General features: G+C 48.2%; 1 protein-coding gene and 1 long non-coding RNA gene across 29 annotated transcripts in view; both read right to left on the bottom strand.

Annotated features, from left to right (window-relative positions):
• The window catches only part of LOC117202491 (uncharacterized), a 40691-nt gene extending 30982 nt beyond the window's left edge, over positions 1-9709 (bottom strand). The window contains exons 1-3 of the long non-coding RNA XR_007472284.1: positions 4234-9709; positions 2492-3933; positions 1841-1901 (exon numbers count right to left, since the gene is read on the bottom strand). This is a non-coding gene — a long non-coding RNA (uncharacterized LOC117202491). The remainder of the gene's footprint in view (positions 1-1840; positions 1902-2491; positions 3934-4233) is intronic.
• A 1440-nt stretch (positions 9710-11149) lies between these two features.
• The window catches only part of ZMYND8 (zinc finger MYND-type containing 8), a 126647-nt gene continuing 122398 nt past the window's right edge, over positions 11150-15398 (bottom strand). For 12 of the 28 annotated variants that reach the window (XM_012534154.3, XM_012534153.3, XM_004272953.4 and 9 more), the window contains one exon: positions 11150-12841. In XM_012534154.3, coding sequence (XP_012389608.1) covers positions 12702-12841 — 140 coding nt within the window. In that variant the 3' untranslated portion in view covers positions 11150-12701. Of the gene's footprint in view, positions 14806-15398 lie in introns of all 28 variants that reach the window. The other 16 variants (XM_033433862.2, XM_004272950.4, XM_012534155.3 and 13 more) reach the window with 4 other exon arrangements.

Here is a 15398-nt window from a genome sequence, read left to right as displayed (position 1 = left end):
AAATTCTGTTTAGAGTTTAATAAAGAGTAAATTACCTATAAAAAAGAAATTTTATTTTAATAGGTTTCCATTCGAGGCACTAAATAGCAGACTCCCAGCCATCCACACAGGAAGAGGCTTGGGGTGAAACAGACCTGCCCCTTAATCCTGAAATTAACTGCCTAGACGGTCAACTACTTCTCTGTTGTGATGACCAACTGTCAAAGGCTGGTGCTGACAGTCCACAGTCTGCAAGGTGTTTTACTCTGAATTCTAGATGACTCAGAGCTGCCAGTGGGCATGGACAGTGTCTTTCTCAGTCTGTAACAGAGATAGCAATTCATGTATGTTGGATGATGGATGGATGGATGGATGGATGGAAGATAGATGCATGCATGCATGCATGCATGGATAGATGGACAGCTAAGATTCAGTGGTCCCAGGCTGCTTTCCTTCACAGTTTCCCCAGCAGTATCTTGCAGCTCTCTAGAACATTCTTAGAAGTAGAGTAACTGGACTATGGCGGCACTCCCAAAGAAAAACTCTTGGCCTCCCAGAAGTCTGAACATTGACTCCAGAACTTCCTGGCCAGCTCAGCAGGATAGAGAACCAAAGAAGTCTTCAGGTCAACCTCTGGGGCTGAAGGCATTTGCCTGTCAAGGGATTTGGAAGTCAGAGAGCTACCATTGTGATTTTTTCCAATTGCAAAGGACACAAATACAGGGCTTCCCTGGTGGCGCAGCGGTTGAGAGTCCGCCTGCCGATGCAGGGGACACGGGTTCGTGCCCCGGTCCGGGAGGATCCCACATGCCACGGAGCGGCTGGGCCCGTGAGCCATGGCCGCTGAGCCTGCGCATCCGGAGCCTGTGCTCCGCAACGGGAGAGGCCACAACAGTGAGAGGCCCGCGTACCACGAAAAAAAAAAAAAAAGGACACAAATACAATCAAAGGAGCTTAAAAAACAGAAGTCTTTGGCTTACTTGACTGAAAGGTTCAGGAATGTGTGATCTCAGACCCCATCACCACCACCACCCCAAATGCAGAATTCAAGATGTCTTTAAATTTTTTTTAATTTGGTCTCTTTCTCTCTATCCCTGGATTCTGTTTCCTCTAATTTGGCTTCATTTGTAGGCAATAATCCATATGCTTGGAATAGAAGCTGTGGCAGGAATGATTCAACAAAGATTTCCATTGATAAAGTATTGCTTAATTTTTAAAAGGATAACTTTAGGAAAGATAGGTTAAATTTATTATGTGAGTTTAAAATGTCCTTATGGTTTAAATATTTTGAGTTGGTTCCTCCTTAGTTACTTACAGCCAAAAGCATCTCAACTTATATAGCACATAGTAAATAATGTTATTAGTAAGTAGTAGTATTATATCACATGGGCTCATATTTCTACTCAGGAAATCAATCACTCATGTTACCAACTAGACCAGGCATTTTTTCATCAGATATTCATTGAGCATCTACAAGGCACCAGCAGTGTCCCAGGCACAACAGACACAAATTTGAATAAGACATTGTCCTTGCAAAAAAAATTTGATAAATTTGACCACCTTAAAGAAACATTATTAAAAAACATAAGTAGAGACAAAAGCCAAATTGAAATTCAAATCACAGACAAGAGCAAGAGTTAATCCCTGTAATATATAAAGAGCTCTTAGAAATAAATAGGCCAACAACCAAATAAAAAATTGTCAAAGGCCATGAACAGACATTTTATATATTTTTCAAAATATAACTGATTCTTAAACTTATAAAAAGATGCTCAACCTTCCTCATAATAAGAGAAAAGCAAATACATCGATACCATTTTTTTCATCAGATTGACAAAAATTTGAAAGTTTTATGACTCACAGTACTGGTGGAGCTGTGCGGCTTCATGCATTGCTTGTGGAAGCTGAACTTGGTACAAATCCTAAGGAGGGAAAGTTGGCAACGTTTATCCAATTTGTAAGTTTGACCCAGCAATTCCACTTCTGAGAATCTATCTACAGATATATTTACGTAAGTATGAAAATTCTGCACAGAGTTATTTTCTACAACACTGTTTCTAACAGCAAAGAATGAAAACAACCCAAATATCCATCAGTAGTGGACTGATTAAATGGAAATATACATAATGGAATATTATGCAGCCATAAAAAAGAACAAGACCAGTCCCTATGGATCAATTTGGAAAGCTCTAAATGTATCACTAAGTTAAGAACAATTGTAGAACCGTGTGTGTTGCATGCCACCTTTTGTGTAAAAAGGGAGGAAAAATAAGAAATATTTGCTAGAAACTTTGGAAGGATATATGGGACAACAAAACAGTGACCCTCAGGGGGCTATCAGACACATGGATGACAAGTGGGAGAGTGTCTTATTCATATATTGAACTTTGCGAATGGATTACCGTAAGAACATCTTGAAGGTCAGGTGTCAGTTCTGGAGACTTCTCTGTCAATAGCCCATTTCCCTTGGGGGCCTGTTTCTAGGCAGTTTCCCCCAAACGACAACACTCACCCTTTCACTCTGTGCCTCATGGTGCTGGTGCAAAGGCTGAGGAAGACTGTTCTGGAAATCAGGCAACCTCATTCTTGCTCCATCCCAGGAAGCCTCACCCCCACTGATCCACCATTGCCAAAAGCAGGGTCTCAGTGGTCCAAGTCAGGGACTCTATCATGTTTCGGGGCAGCTGTGCTACATCCATTCCTCTACTCTGCCGGATGAAGCCCACTTACCAGGCGCTCTTCTCGGCTTCTGGAAGCAGAGGTGAAAACACACAGAAGCATCCCAACTCTCATGAAACCGAGGTCACAGGCTTGCTCTCCTGCCTGAGCCACAACCCAAGTTCCCTTCCAAGAGCCGCCCAGAGGTCGAGAGAGATGGGGCCATGGGACCCTCAGTGGGGAGGGGAAGGTGGGCCTTGGAGGCCTAAGTCAGCCAACTTCAAAGGGGATCCTGAGAACATCCTTTGGAACGAGATCACAGTATCCATCCGGTGAAACATTCAGGGTCCACAACTGGCCCCTGGGCTCCTCCAGGGGTAAACACAGAGGGTCTTCTTCTTGAGTGAGATTTTGGCTTTCACAATACACAGCGAGGCAGTGTTCCGTCAACGGTGAGGGCTGCTTTCCTCCCCAGACGCTGAGTCCAGAAGGAGACACTGGGGTGTTGCGGTGCAATCGGAACAGCACGGGGGCACAATGGACAGTCTGGTCACCTCTGAGGAGGGGACACCTGAGCTCAGACCTGGATGATGAGAAAAGCCAGGGAAAGCATTCCAGGGAGAATTTCCAGGCAAGCAAAACTTCCGAGCTGGGCGGAAAGAAAGGCCGGAGTGGCTGGAGGACAAACGCCAGGTCAATGCCAGGCCAGATCTGGGTGGACCCCTTTGGCTGTGGACTTTTGATTTCATTGGAGTTTGGATTTTATTCCAAATCCAGTGAGAAGACGCCAGAGAGTTTCAAGCAAGAGGAGGGCATAATCTGGCTTATATTTTTAAAAATCACCCTGGCTGCTGCATGGGGGAATGATTTAGAGGGGGGAGGATAGAGGCAAGGCATATCCGATCAGGGGCTTCCCTGGAGGACCAGTGGTTACGAGTCCGTGCTTCCACTGCAGGGGGCACGGGTTCGATCCCTGGTCAGGGAACTAAGGTCCCTCATGACGCATGATGTGGCCAAAAACACAAAACTGGTCATGGGATTTCTCGTGAACTTGAAGGTATTTTCTCATTTTATAACCTACACACATTTTACTGCACCAAGGTCAAGTGTGCATCGTGATGTGTTTTTACACATGATTACACTTGGGTAACCACCCCCCAGATCAGGATGGACGACGTCTCCAGGTGCCCAAAAGGGCCCCCATGGTCCTTCCCAGCCTCTACCAGCCTTCCACCACTCTGAATTCTGTCACCCAGATCTACAAGTTCCTATAAACGGGCCCATACAGAATGCAGCCTGCTTTCTTCACTCACAATTTTTTTTTTTTTTAAATTTATTTATTTATGGCTGTGTTGGGTCTTCGTTTCTGTGCGAGGGCTTTCTCTAGTTGCGGCGAGCGGGGGCCACTCTTCATCGTGGTGTGCGGGCCTCTCACTATCGCGGCCTCTCTTGTTGCGGAGCACAGGCTCCAGACGCGCAGGCTCAGTAGTTGTGGCACACGGGCCTAGTTGCTCCGCGGCATGTGGGATCTTCCCGGACCAGGGCTCGAACCCGTGTCCCCTGCATTGGCAGGCACATTCTCAACCACTGCGCCACCAGGGAAGCCCACTCACAATTATTTTGAGATGCTTCTAGGATGTTGCCTGGATTGATAGTTCATTCTGGGTAAAGGACAATTTGAGTTCAGAGCGCCCGTCCATTCTCCCCCCAGCGCTGTCAGCCCCCGTGATGATGCCAGCTCAGCGCCCGAGAAGCTATGCTTACCAATGACCACCAGAGGGCAGTGCGACCACTCCGCTGGCCCAAGCTGCCCGCAGGTGCCACCTGAAGTCATGCCTGGAAACAACACTGCAAGGATTCCGGAAGCATCTCCTTCGGACTGAGCCCTTGCTTCAGGGCTTGCTTCTCTGAAATTGCAGCGCCATCGACGATGTGTTCAGGCCCAAGAGTTAAGGATTAATTGACCGGCTGCAGCCACCATGGGGCTCCCAGTAGAGAGCAGCATGGTGGCCTCAGAGCCATCAGCAACCACAGGGCCAGGAAGCACTTCTTCCCACACTCAGCCCAACTTTAAAAGTCAGCTGCTCTAATGGTTCACAGTACCATTGTCATAATAGTTTAAATTGTTGGACAAAATGTTGGGATTTCTTTTTATATCCAGAAGTTCATTCGAGGATGGGAGATAAGCCAGCTCCAGCCAAATACTAATTTTAAAATTCAACCATAAGTATTTGGCCAAAAATGAGTATTTGGTGAACTCTGGTTGCAGGGGAGGGGGTGTCTCTTTGCCCTTCTTGCCGCCTCCCCACTCCACGGCATCAGGACCGCAGAAGCCCAGCCCTCCCCTCTCTCGGCCCTTGGATCCTACTGACCACCCGGTGCGGCTGAATGGGGAGCTGCACACACAAGCCTGGCTTCTAACATTTATTAAACGCCTACTGTGTCCCAGGCACCGGGCTAAGCCCTTGACCTGCATTAGCTCCTTTCATCCTTACAGCCATGCCAGGTGCTGTCTGGAGAGGAGGGAGAGCAGGTGGTTAAGACATGGACCTGGGGTCAAATCCCAGCTCTTCCTTTTACTGTTTGTAGGAACTTCACCTCTCTGAACCTCAGCTTTCTCAGCTGTAAAATGGGGGTGACAAGAGAACCCACCTCACAGATTTGTTGCCAGCACTGAATGCATTCAGACATGAACAACACTTTTTGTTTGAAAGCCACTTTTTTGGTCACTCCACAATAAGAAATGCATATTATATTGAGACCCAGTCTAACATAGATACATGTGTGTGCATATAAATACAGGTGTATGTACATTATGTGTGTATAACTAAAATGTTTCACAAAGCAATGCTGACCCCATAATACTATGATACGTCCTCTTATTTTCCATTCTGTGCTATTTTTGTTTTAAATGATGTGTGTCACAATCCACTCAATCGATTCCATGACCCACTGTTTGGAAAATACTGGTTTAGAAAAAGGCCCAGCAAACCATGTTGTTTTCAGAAGTCCCATTTTACAGAAGGGGGAAACTGAGGCCCAGAGTGTTGTGGCTTGCCTATGACCTCACAGCCAGAAGGCTGGCAGAGTTCAGACTCCAACCCAGGATCTCTGACTCCTAAATTAAGGCTCTTCAGTACGAGATGCAAACTGGCGGCTCGCACACCAGATCCACCGCACAGATAAGTTTGATTATCAATATGTTCTCAAAATTTGATCAAACTATATAGAACTTGGGAGATGTAACTCAAAAATCTAAATTTTCAACGTCTCCCTAAAAAAAAAAAAAAAAAAGAGCAATCTGGCAACACGGGGCCTGCATGTACACGTGATCAGCAAGAGCCTCACCCGCAGGTGCCCCTTTGAGCTGCTCTCCAGGCTCGCCCATCTGCCACAGTCTCCACCACGCCCTGTTGTGTCCCTGACACCGAGGCCAAGCGTCAGTTGTCATTTATCATCACACATGCCAGCTGCTTTTTTCATAGTGGAGAAATATTTTTCTATCAAAGAAGGAAAAACAAAAACTAAACCAAGGAACCAACATGTTTCAAGGGGAAAAAAATAGATACACGAATGTCTTCTCACATATTTAAATACAAAGAAAACATGTCTATGTCAACTTTATTCCCAACCTGTTTCATTGATTTCTATTCCCTGACTTGTCCGGGAAGCAGAGTTTGTAACCCCCATCTTAACCACTACCCTTTATCTACCTCTGTCTGTTTGGTCCACAGTTGTATCCCCAACACCTGACACTGCTTAGCCAAGAAAAGATGCCTAATTAAGAACGAATGAAAGAGTGAATAAGTGGCTTTTATACAAAAGCTTCTCCAATATTAACAAATATACAGGGACTTCCCTGGCAACCCAGTGATTGTGACTCCGCACTTCCACGGCAGGGGGCCCAGGTTCGATCCCTGGTCAGGGAACCAAGATTCCTGCATGCTGTGCTGCACAGCCCAAAAAACCAAATATATGGTAATGGTTAGGAGCAGGCATTTTTTGGTCAACAGACAGCTCAAGCCCCACTGCTGCCACTAACTAGCTGTGTGACTTCAGGCAGCTTCCTCAGTCTCTCTGGGCCTGATATCCTCAGCTGCAAAATGCAGGTTATTAGGGTGCCATGTACATAAACGAACAGGAGTGTGAAAGATGCTGAATAAATGCAGTTTCCTTCTCCTCCTTCAGCTCATCAAGGTGAACTGAGGTCAGTACTTGATTGTGTTAACAAGTTGTCTGGTACCCAAGTGACCTGGCCTTGGATTATCTGCTGGGCCAAGGAGGCAACGGTTTCCCATTAACATCACGCCCTGAAAAGAGAGCCCTGGGTAGGGAAAGCCCTGGGCCAGATGGCAAAGCCAAGGGTTTGATCCCCAGGCACATCTCTGGGTGAAAACTCGCTTTTTCAACACCCAACCATTCCTCCCGCTGCTTACCTTCCTGAACTGAAGAGGCTGGAAAGCTGAAAATTCAATTTCCGAGACTGCCTTGCAGCCAGGGGTCTGCGCGTTTAAGGGCCTACCAATCAGCTGTGTCCACAACACACCCGGACTTGTGCTGCGTTGAGAGAGTTGAAAGGGCTGGGCATGGGGCACCAGGCTGCAGGTTTAAACCAAGGCAAAGCGGCCGTGGGTCTGGCCCCAGAAGCTGACTCAGCAGTGATGCCTCCTGTTCCTGGGGCAGCAGTGGCTCCCCTGGAGCCCAGTCCTGCAGTGTGGCTTCTTCAGCCCTCCCTGTGATGCTGTAAATACTCATAACGTGTCAGTCACACGCCATCAGCATCTGGCCCACGTCCTTGGGGTAGTTTATTCCGAGAGTAAGACCTTACGCGTTATCTGTGGGAGGAGGTACAGAAGTGAGGTCTGAAAAGGGACTTCTGGAGCCACGAACTGGGCCATCTGAGAGGCCGCGGGGTCTGTCTAGCCGCCAAAGTGAGGCTGCAGAGGGTACTAGTAGAGAAATCGATGGGGAACCATTACCTCTGCAGCCAAACGTCCAGTGACAGGCGACGTGCTGATGCCCAGGAGTCAGGAGGAAGACCTGGACGCAGCCGAAGGACACGCCGAAGCCTGCTGGCACACCTGCAGCTATCTGTCACCACATCAAACCGCAGCGACCTTGCAAGAGTAGAAGCTGTTGCTTCCTTTCCGCCTTCAAACTCTCACCCGAGTTGCTCTCTCGGTCAATTCCAACTTGGAACCCTTCAAAGATAGGGATTCTGGGAAACGTAGTCCCAGCCTAGCCAAGTTGACACAGCTGAGTACGGACCAGTTGGCTTACTAAACCCTTCTGCTTTAACTAGCTGGTTGAATCCTGCTCTCGAAAACTGACCTGATAAGAGACTTCGGACAGCTCCTCAGTGGGTGCTCGTCAACACTTTTGTCAACTCAAGGCCTTTTGTTTGGACAATTTCCCACCTTAAGAATCTGGACCAGAAGCAGCCTGAAACTCACTTTCCCAGCTTCCCTTGCAGTTAGACTGTAAGCATGTGACCTAGGCTCAACCAGTCAGATACACCCAAATTGTACCCAGGCTCAACCAATCAAATACATCCAGATGGTACTTAGACTCAATCAGATACACCCACGTGAAACCTAAGCTTAGCCAATTCAGATACACCTACAGGTGAAAGGAATGAAAGTGGATTCTGATGCATGGAATTCAATCTAGCAGGAGGCGGAAGGAACATAACCAGTGTCACTAGTGAGAGTTTCAGTGTCTGGGCCCAGTGACAGTGACATGAAGGTCCTGCAATGTAATTTATATATTGTTCATGGCTGTCTCTCCAGCCCTCCCTTCCAAAGATGTGCAAGTCACTTAACATCCTTTAATAAATTCCTTTCCAGCTCAAACTACCTAGAGTGCACTCTGTTGTTTGCAACCAAAAACCTGACTCACCTCTAAATTCACTTAACCATCAAGTCTCAGTTTCCCAACTTAGACAAAGAGCAAAACAATACCCACCCCATGGGCAGTGGAGTCAGGGAGAGGCGTTTTGTAAACTTACCACAGTGCCACAGACACTGGGGCAGCGTCTTCTGAGGGACCACTGCACTGAGTTGTAAGTCAGGCAGACTGATTTGAATCCTGGCTCTGGCACTGACTGACCTGTTGTGTGACCTTGGGCAGGTCAATTTCCTCATCTGGAAAATGAGACTATGATTAGTGCCTGCCTCGTGGAGTTATCATGAAGAACAAAAGATTCCAGCACAGAGCAATCCCCCAGCACACAGCTCAGCATGTGGGACATACCCACACCGGTGATGCTGGAAGGAATATGAGTGACCTTTGTCTTGCTGGGTTAAAGAAAATGAGCAATAATATAGGTGGTGTTCCTGATGTACCCTGATGTGAAGGGGGCCTGTGAATGCTGAAGTTTAGAAAACATTTATATGTTCGAAACAGAACCCTGACTACACTTAAATCGTACACTTAAAAGTGGTTAAAAGGGCAAATTTTGTTATATATTTTGCCACAATTTTTAATAAAAATTAATAATGTAATATACCAAAAATCATTGAATTATATACTTTAAATAGACAGATTTATGGTATATGAATTCTCTCTCTAAAGCTGTTAAAAAAAAAACCACCACCCTGGCTTCCCATCTCCTTCGGATCATAATTCAAGCCCCGACTTCTCTTCCCTCTCTGATCTCATCAGCCCCACCTCCACGCTGAATCCCTCATTCTGGCCTCACTCGTGTTCCTCCTCTTCCTGGAAGATGCCAGCCCCACCTCAAGCCTTTTATATTTGCTTTTCCTTCTACCTGGAATGTTCTTCCAACCAGGTTAGAGGCTCTGAGCTCTGGCTGCCCATAGGAATCACCTGAGGAGCTTTACAAAGCCCTACCTCAGAGTCAGATGTCATTACTTGGGGAAGGAGGGTGGTGTCTGCTTTGCTGTTTTAAATCTGCCCAGGTGGGGACTTCCCTGGTGGTCCAGTGGTTAAGAATCCACCTCCCCATGCAGGGGATGTGAGTTCGTATCCCTGGTCGAGGAACTAAGATCCCACATGCCGCGGGGCAACTAAGCCCGCACACCACAGCTGCTGAGCCCGCAAGCTCTGAAGCCCGTGCGCTACTAGAGAGAAGCCCACGCACCGCAAAGAGGAGCCCGCCTGCCGCAACTAAGACCCGACGCGGCCAAATAAATATTTCAAAAATAAATAAATAAATCTTCCCAGGCACTGCTAACATTCAGCCAGTGGTACTAAAGCGCTGCCGTAGACATCATGCTCAGTCCCCACCACGTTTACATTTCAGCTCAAAGGGCAGCTCCTTCGAGAAGCCATCCTCAATCAATACCATCTACCTCCCCTCCGTACCCTGCCTATTTATCTTCAGTGAGTCTATTCTACCTAGGATTCCATCATATGCATATCTGACTGCTTCCCAGTGAGAATGTCGGATGGATGAGGCCAGAGGCTGTGTCCCCAGTGCTTGGCTCACAAAGATGCTCAGGACAGAGCTGTTGCCGCAATGAACCTCCACCAGTCCCCCTTGGTCCGACTCTGGCTCTGGGGACTGCAGTTCTGCAAGGAGACCACCAGGCGGCGATAGTGCCCAACTGCGTTAAAGTAGCCCCTAGACCCACCAGCCCTGTGCCTGGCCATCGCTGAGAGGAAGCAAGGACCACGGCAGAGAGCATGGTGTCCTCCTTCTCCTCATTCCTAGACTCAGAGCCACGGGGCCCTGAAAACACTCCACCCAGACTCAAGTCAGAGGGAGAAGGCCCCGCGGCCCTGTCTGGAACCTCCAAGCCCTTCCCCTCTTACCTGGCCACGCACCAGAGCCCCGGATGCAGCTGCCTGGGTGGACTCCCACGGGTCCCCTCACGTAGCTCATGACTCACCCCCGAGGGACCTGCAGGTCTGTCTGCCATGGCCAGTGTCTGCAGACACGCTGAATATCCATTGACGGGGGGCTGTGACACATGCTGTCTCCTTCCACACGACAGGTTCCCACACCCACAAAGAGGAACAAAGAAGTTGTTGTAAGGTCCTCTCTAAACCAGTCCCACTTTGTTCCTTTCACAGCACCAGTCAGGGATGGCCTGCGGGCCAAATCCAGTCCCTGCCCTGCTTTTGTCCAGCCTTGAGGAGGGCTGAGAAGTGTTTACATGTTTAAATGGTTGGAAAAAAAACATCTAATTTTGTGACACATGAAGATGAAATGACCAGGGTGTGCCTGGGCAGAGACAAGGCCCCACGCTGCCCACGGAACTCCTAGGAGCTCAGGCCCCCATCCTGGCCACGGAAAGGCAATTCACTCCCCTCCCACTGTTTTTCCAAGACTGACCCAGGATTTCCCTTCTGTTCTACATCTCTGTCAGTAAATTCCCAGGAACTGGACCTCCCAGGAAAGCACCACTAGGGGCCCTTATTTATAATGTGCCCGCCACCCACGGAGCTGTTGTCCCCAACCTCTCATGGCCCCGTCCCCTGTGTCTGGTCAGGCAAACGTGACATGGCCATCCTGACCAAATGGAAAACTGCAGCGAGGACGACCAAGCCATTTTTCCAAAACAGTTTAATTAAAAAAAGGTGAAGAATCTGAAAAAATTGGGGGGTGGGGGAACCCAAAAGAGCATACCGTGTGAGTCCACTGGCTCAGTCACAAAGAAACACCATCATCAAAAAAGATATTTAAGTTTAATACAAATTTTATACAAAGAAAATGTGAAAAAATACTTCCATATGCTAAAAGCAATTATGCTTCACAAATAAGGCCAGCTAGGCTATTTTTTTTTTTTGACAACTGCAATTCACAAATGTTCTTTCTCTCCTGTTTTCTTCTAATACTCTCTTTTTATTTCTTCTCTAATATGGGTAACTAGCTGGAAACTGTACAGTTCGCATCCTCTTATCAACAATGAAGAGAAAGGAAACGAGACTAAAATGTACAACAGAAGGTACTGGAATGATATCGTACAATTAATTTTTCTCATATACATACATCACCTTTTTGCTTTGTTCAATGCTTCTTGTTTTACACAACATACAAAATGGTACTACAGCATACGTAGTGTAACAGACAGCACAGCGGTGTCCTGCGTCTTCTCACACTGCCTTTGTTTCATGCTGACATAAAAACATAAATAATACATACATGCTTCATCCCAGACTGAAATGTCCTCCGCGTGCGTCTCGCCTTTGACTTCTCACTTCCGCAAAGCACGGCCCGTCTCCTACCAGGTGGGTGTGAGTGTCTTTAAAGGAACCACAAAGCAAAGAAAAGATCTGTTTCAGAGCTTCTGACTTGAACGCTCTCTAAGTTCTTCCCTTCCGCAACTGAGCTGAGCAGGGCTTGTTTCTAGTTGATATTCTGTAAACAAGGACATTGGTTTTTTTTTCCCTTTTATAGGAGTAGAGTCATCATGGAAATCACATAAAATAAACGAGCTCCTCCACATGTCCTTCTGGTCCAGAGAGCTTGTCTTTTAAAACATGATAACACAGCATTTGAAAAGGGCCAATGGTTGGATGTGACGTGCCCACGACAGCACCGAATCTGTGCTGGAAACTCCTGATCCCAATGTGCTGTGTACAGACATAAGAATGGAAACGGCTCACTTTCCCCTGGGCATCCCAGGATGAGGACCTGTGGGCCACGGTGATCCCCACGCCCTCTCCATACCACTGTGACAGGTGGGCTGGCTGACCATCCCTGTTCCAACATTCAAACATTCCTTTTGTTGTTGGGTGTGTTTCTTTTTGTTTAATTGTTTTTCCCTCTCTCTTTTTTTTTTTATAAGTTAAAGTCAATACAAATATAAAAAGGGGAAGGTACTCTAGGCTCAATGACATCCACAAATTGTACATTATTTACATCTAAAGCACAGGTTTCATGTGGGTGGAACACTCCTCTGTCAAGGCTAATGCTGGACGTGACGTAGTGTGGGCTGCCCTCCATGCCAGGTGCAAAGGCCAAGTCTGAATGGTTGGAATCCTCCAGTTTGAGGGTGGCGATTCTCCTGTCTCACATTTCTTTACTGTTTCCAGTTTTCCTGGTGTCTGGTTTTTTTTTCCTCCATGGGATGGGTGACTTGTGCCCCAACGTGTCCCTAGTCCCAGAAGGTGTCCAGCCGAGACTCTTTCGGGATGAGGCTCTTCGAACTGGTGCTGGCGTTGTGCTCAGAGCGTGCCGATCCCCGTTTCTCATCGCTGCCGCTCCAGCAACTGGACTTACTGCTCCGGGAATGGTCTGGGTTGGGGGGAAGTCAACCGGAAGGCAGGTTTTTAGCATTCCTGCCCACTTCCAGTGAATCAGAACCATCCCTGTGTGTGATCTGCACCTGCTTCCTGGTACCACCTTCCCCGCCCGACTCCACACAACACACACGGTCAAAATCCTGCCACCATTTACCGCCCTGGATTTGCGGGTCTGTGGCGTACATGGGCAGAACTTATCTTTTTAGGATTTAACAAGAGCTGATTGGAAAAACAGGAGGGAATCATGCTCAGAGAGAATCAAGGTGAGTGGGGACAGGTACTAAGTTATCGAGGAAGGTACTTCTTGTGTGGCACCTGGGACCAGGCACCCCTCCTACACGACCACACACCAAGCACCCCATGCCCTTGTGTCCTACCTTGGCCACTAAAAAAGGCACTGAAATTTGGCATTCGATCTACTTACTTCTGTTAATGGAGTTTCTTTCATCAGTTTATAGGCAACTTGCAAAACAGACTTAGAACCAAACCACCCGAAGCAGAGGAGTGAGGACCAGAATGGTTAAGCCCAGCTGGGCTTAATGGTGAAGACCCACTGGCTCCCAGTAAGGACAAGCTTAAGGGTCACTGAAGGATGCAAGAACCAGAGTAAGACCTACGGGAGCTTCAAGGACACGTGCGCCACAAGGAGCTGCATCGTGGCTGAGGAAGATACGAGGACACTGAAGGAAGAGCCAAGTGAGGTGTCTGTCCCACTGTGACGGCCCCAGCCTGCAGGCTCAGCGGGACGGCTGCCTCTAAGAGACCCACCAGCACATCACTAAGACCCCATCATATCTTAGATCATTTACCCAGTTCAGACAGACTGGGACAAAACTTTCTTTTTTAACTTCTTGAGGTGGGGTGAGAATATTTGATTGAGAGAAGTCGGCTGTCAAGCTCAGAGACAGAATTGGAGTGAGGGAACAAGGGACCGTATCATCGCCTAGGGGGTGACCTTTCTGGTGATACGGCAGGCATGTACGTGGTCCTGAGGTCTGTTTCTGCAAGATAAGTAGTGAAGAGAATGATCAAAGGATCTCCCAAGTAACATATTCATTCAGGAGAGAACTCTTCTTAGTCGCTTGCATCGGTGACCAGAAGGGGGCAGTATTGTATTGTGGTGGGCAGAGGGGGGTGGGGCAGAGGGGCGCCAGGGTGGAGCTGTCTTACGGTTCCTGAATCCACCGCTTCTTAAGCGTTCTTCCCTACTCGTGATGCCTACACCGTTAGTTCTCTGGAAGGTCAGTGATACAGCTGGTTATCACAAGGAGAAAATCCTACAACAATGCAATCAAGTCACACCGAGTCTCCCCAGCTCTGCTGAAGGCGGAGACCAGCTGGGCCACTTAGAAGAAATGGGAGCAGGGCTGAGCTCAGCACAGAAGCTGCATCCCAGAGCGAGGCTGGCCACCTGAGTAACTGCAGAGCCTGACTCCTCCCACGGACCGGACATGGGGCGGTGGCTGATTCGACCCATCACTGCAGAGGACAATGGGTGTTAGTCTAGGACCCTTTCTGAAAAGAGCGAGGATGAGGCCCCTTCAAGAAGCCAGACCGGGGACTTCCCTGACAGTCCAGTGGTTAGGACTCCACGCTTTCATTGCCGAGGGTGTGGGTTCGATCCCCGGTCGGGGAGCTAAGATCCCACAAGCTGAGCGGCGTGGCCCAAAAAAAACCTCTTTTCCTACTGGGGTTTCCGATGGCCACCAGAGGCAAAGCTAAGAAGAAACAAGGCAAAGCAAGACGCATCACTCAGGAGAACAGGAGAAGACACGCCCACAAAGAAAAACACACACAGACACACACAAAACGAGCCTTCCGCGCGCCGGGAAGAGTTCCCCGGCAGCTTCCGTGAGGCGGGGTCATACTTACACTTCTGGGCTGGGTAGCTGGGGTGCGGCTGGTGGTCTGTGCTGGTTGGGACAGAGGCGGGTTGCTTGTCACACCTGTTGCTAACTGAAGAGATAGCACAGGCAGCCTCAGAGTCTGGTAGAGGGCTCAGATCCGCACAACCCCAAGGCCTCGCTACTCTGCTCAGCAACAGGCTACACTGGTCTCAGCGCTGGGTGGCTGCTTTGTTGATGTCCCCATTTTCCAACTTAACGCATTCACAGGCGACTAAGGCTTTTAAAAATGCATATTAAACTATGAACAGGATCACGGGACACAGCACGGCATTACAGGTGGGAAATATGGCGTACAATGACATAAAAGCAACTACGTAAAGCCATAAATTTGCAGAATTTTGAAAGCAAAATTCTGGGAACCACTAGCTCTGCCAAGAGCTTAATGCAGCCGGGGCGAGGGGAGGCACCAGCACCACGATTTAGGTGGAAAGTTCCACCCAAGGAATCCAGATTCTTCAGGGCAAGTGATCACTCGTCTACTGCCAAGGCTGATGACAGAACAGGGAAGAGAGGGCGACGGAGGTGCATGTGGTGAGAAGGATTGAGGAAGAGGCTACAGATGAGATATCAGTGGGCCGCTCCTCAGCCATGACGGAAGGACACCAACAAATAATATCTGAGATGGAAAGAGTCTAAAATGTG

The sequence above is a fragment of the Orcinus orca genome, chromosome 16 (assembly GCF_937001465.1).
Source record: "Orcinus orca chromosome 16, mOrcOrc1.1, whole genome shotgun sequence".
NCBI classification, from domain to species: domain Eukaryota; kingdom Metazoa; phylum Chordata; class Mammalia; order Artiodactyla; family Delphinidae; genus Orcinus; species Orcinus orca.
This window is presented reverse-complemented; position numbering and strand designations above follow the sequence as displayed.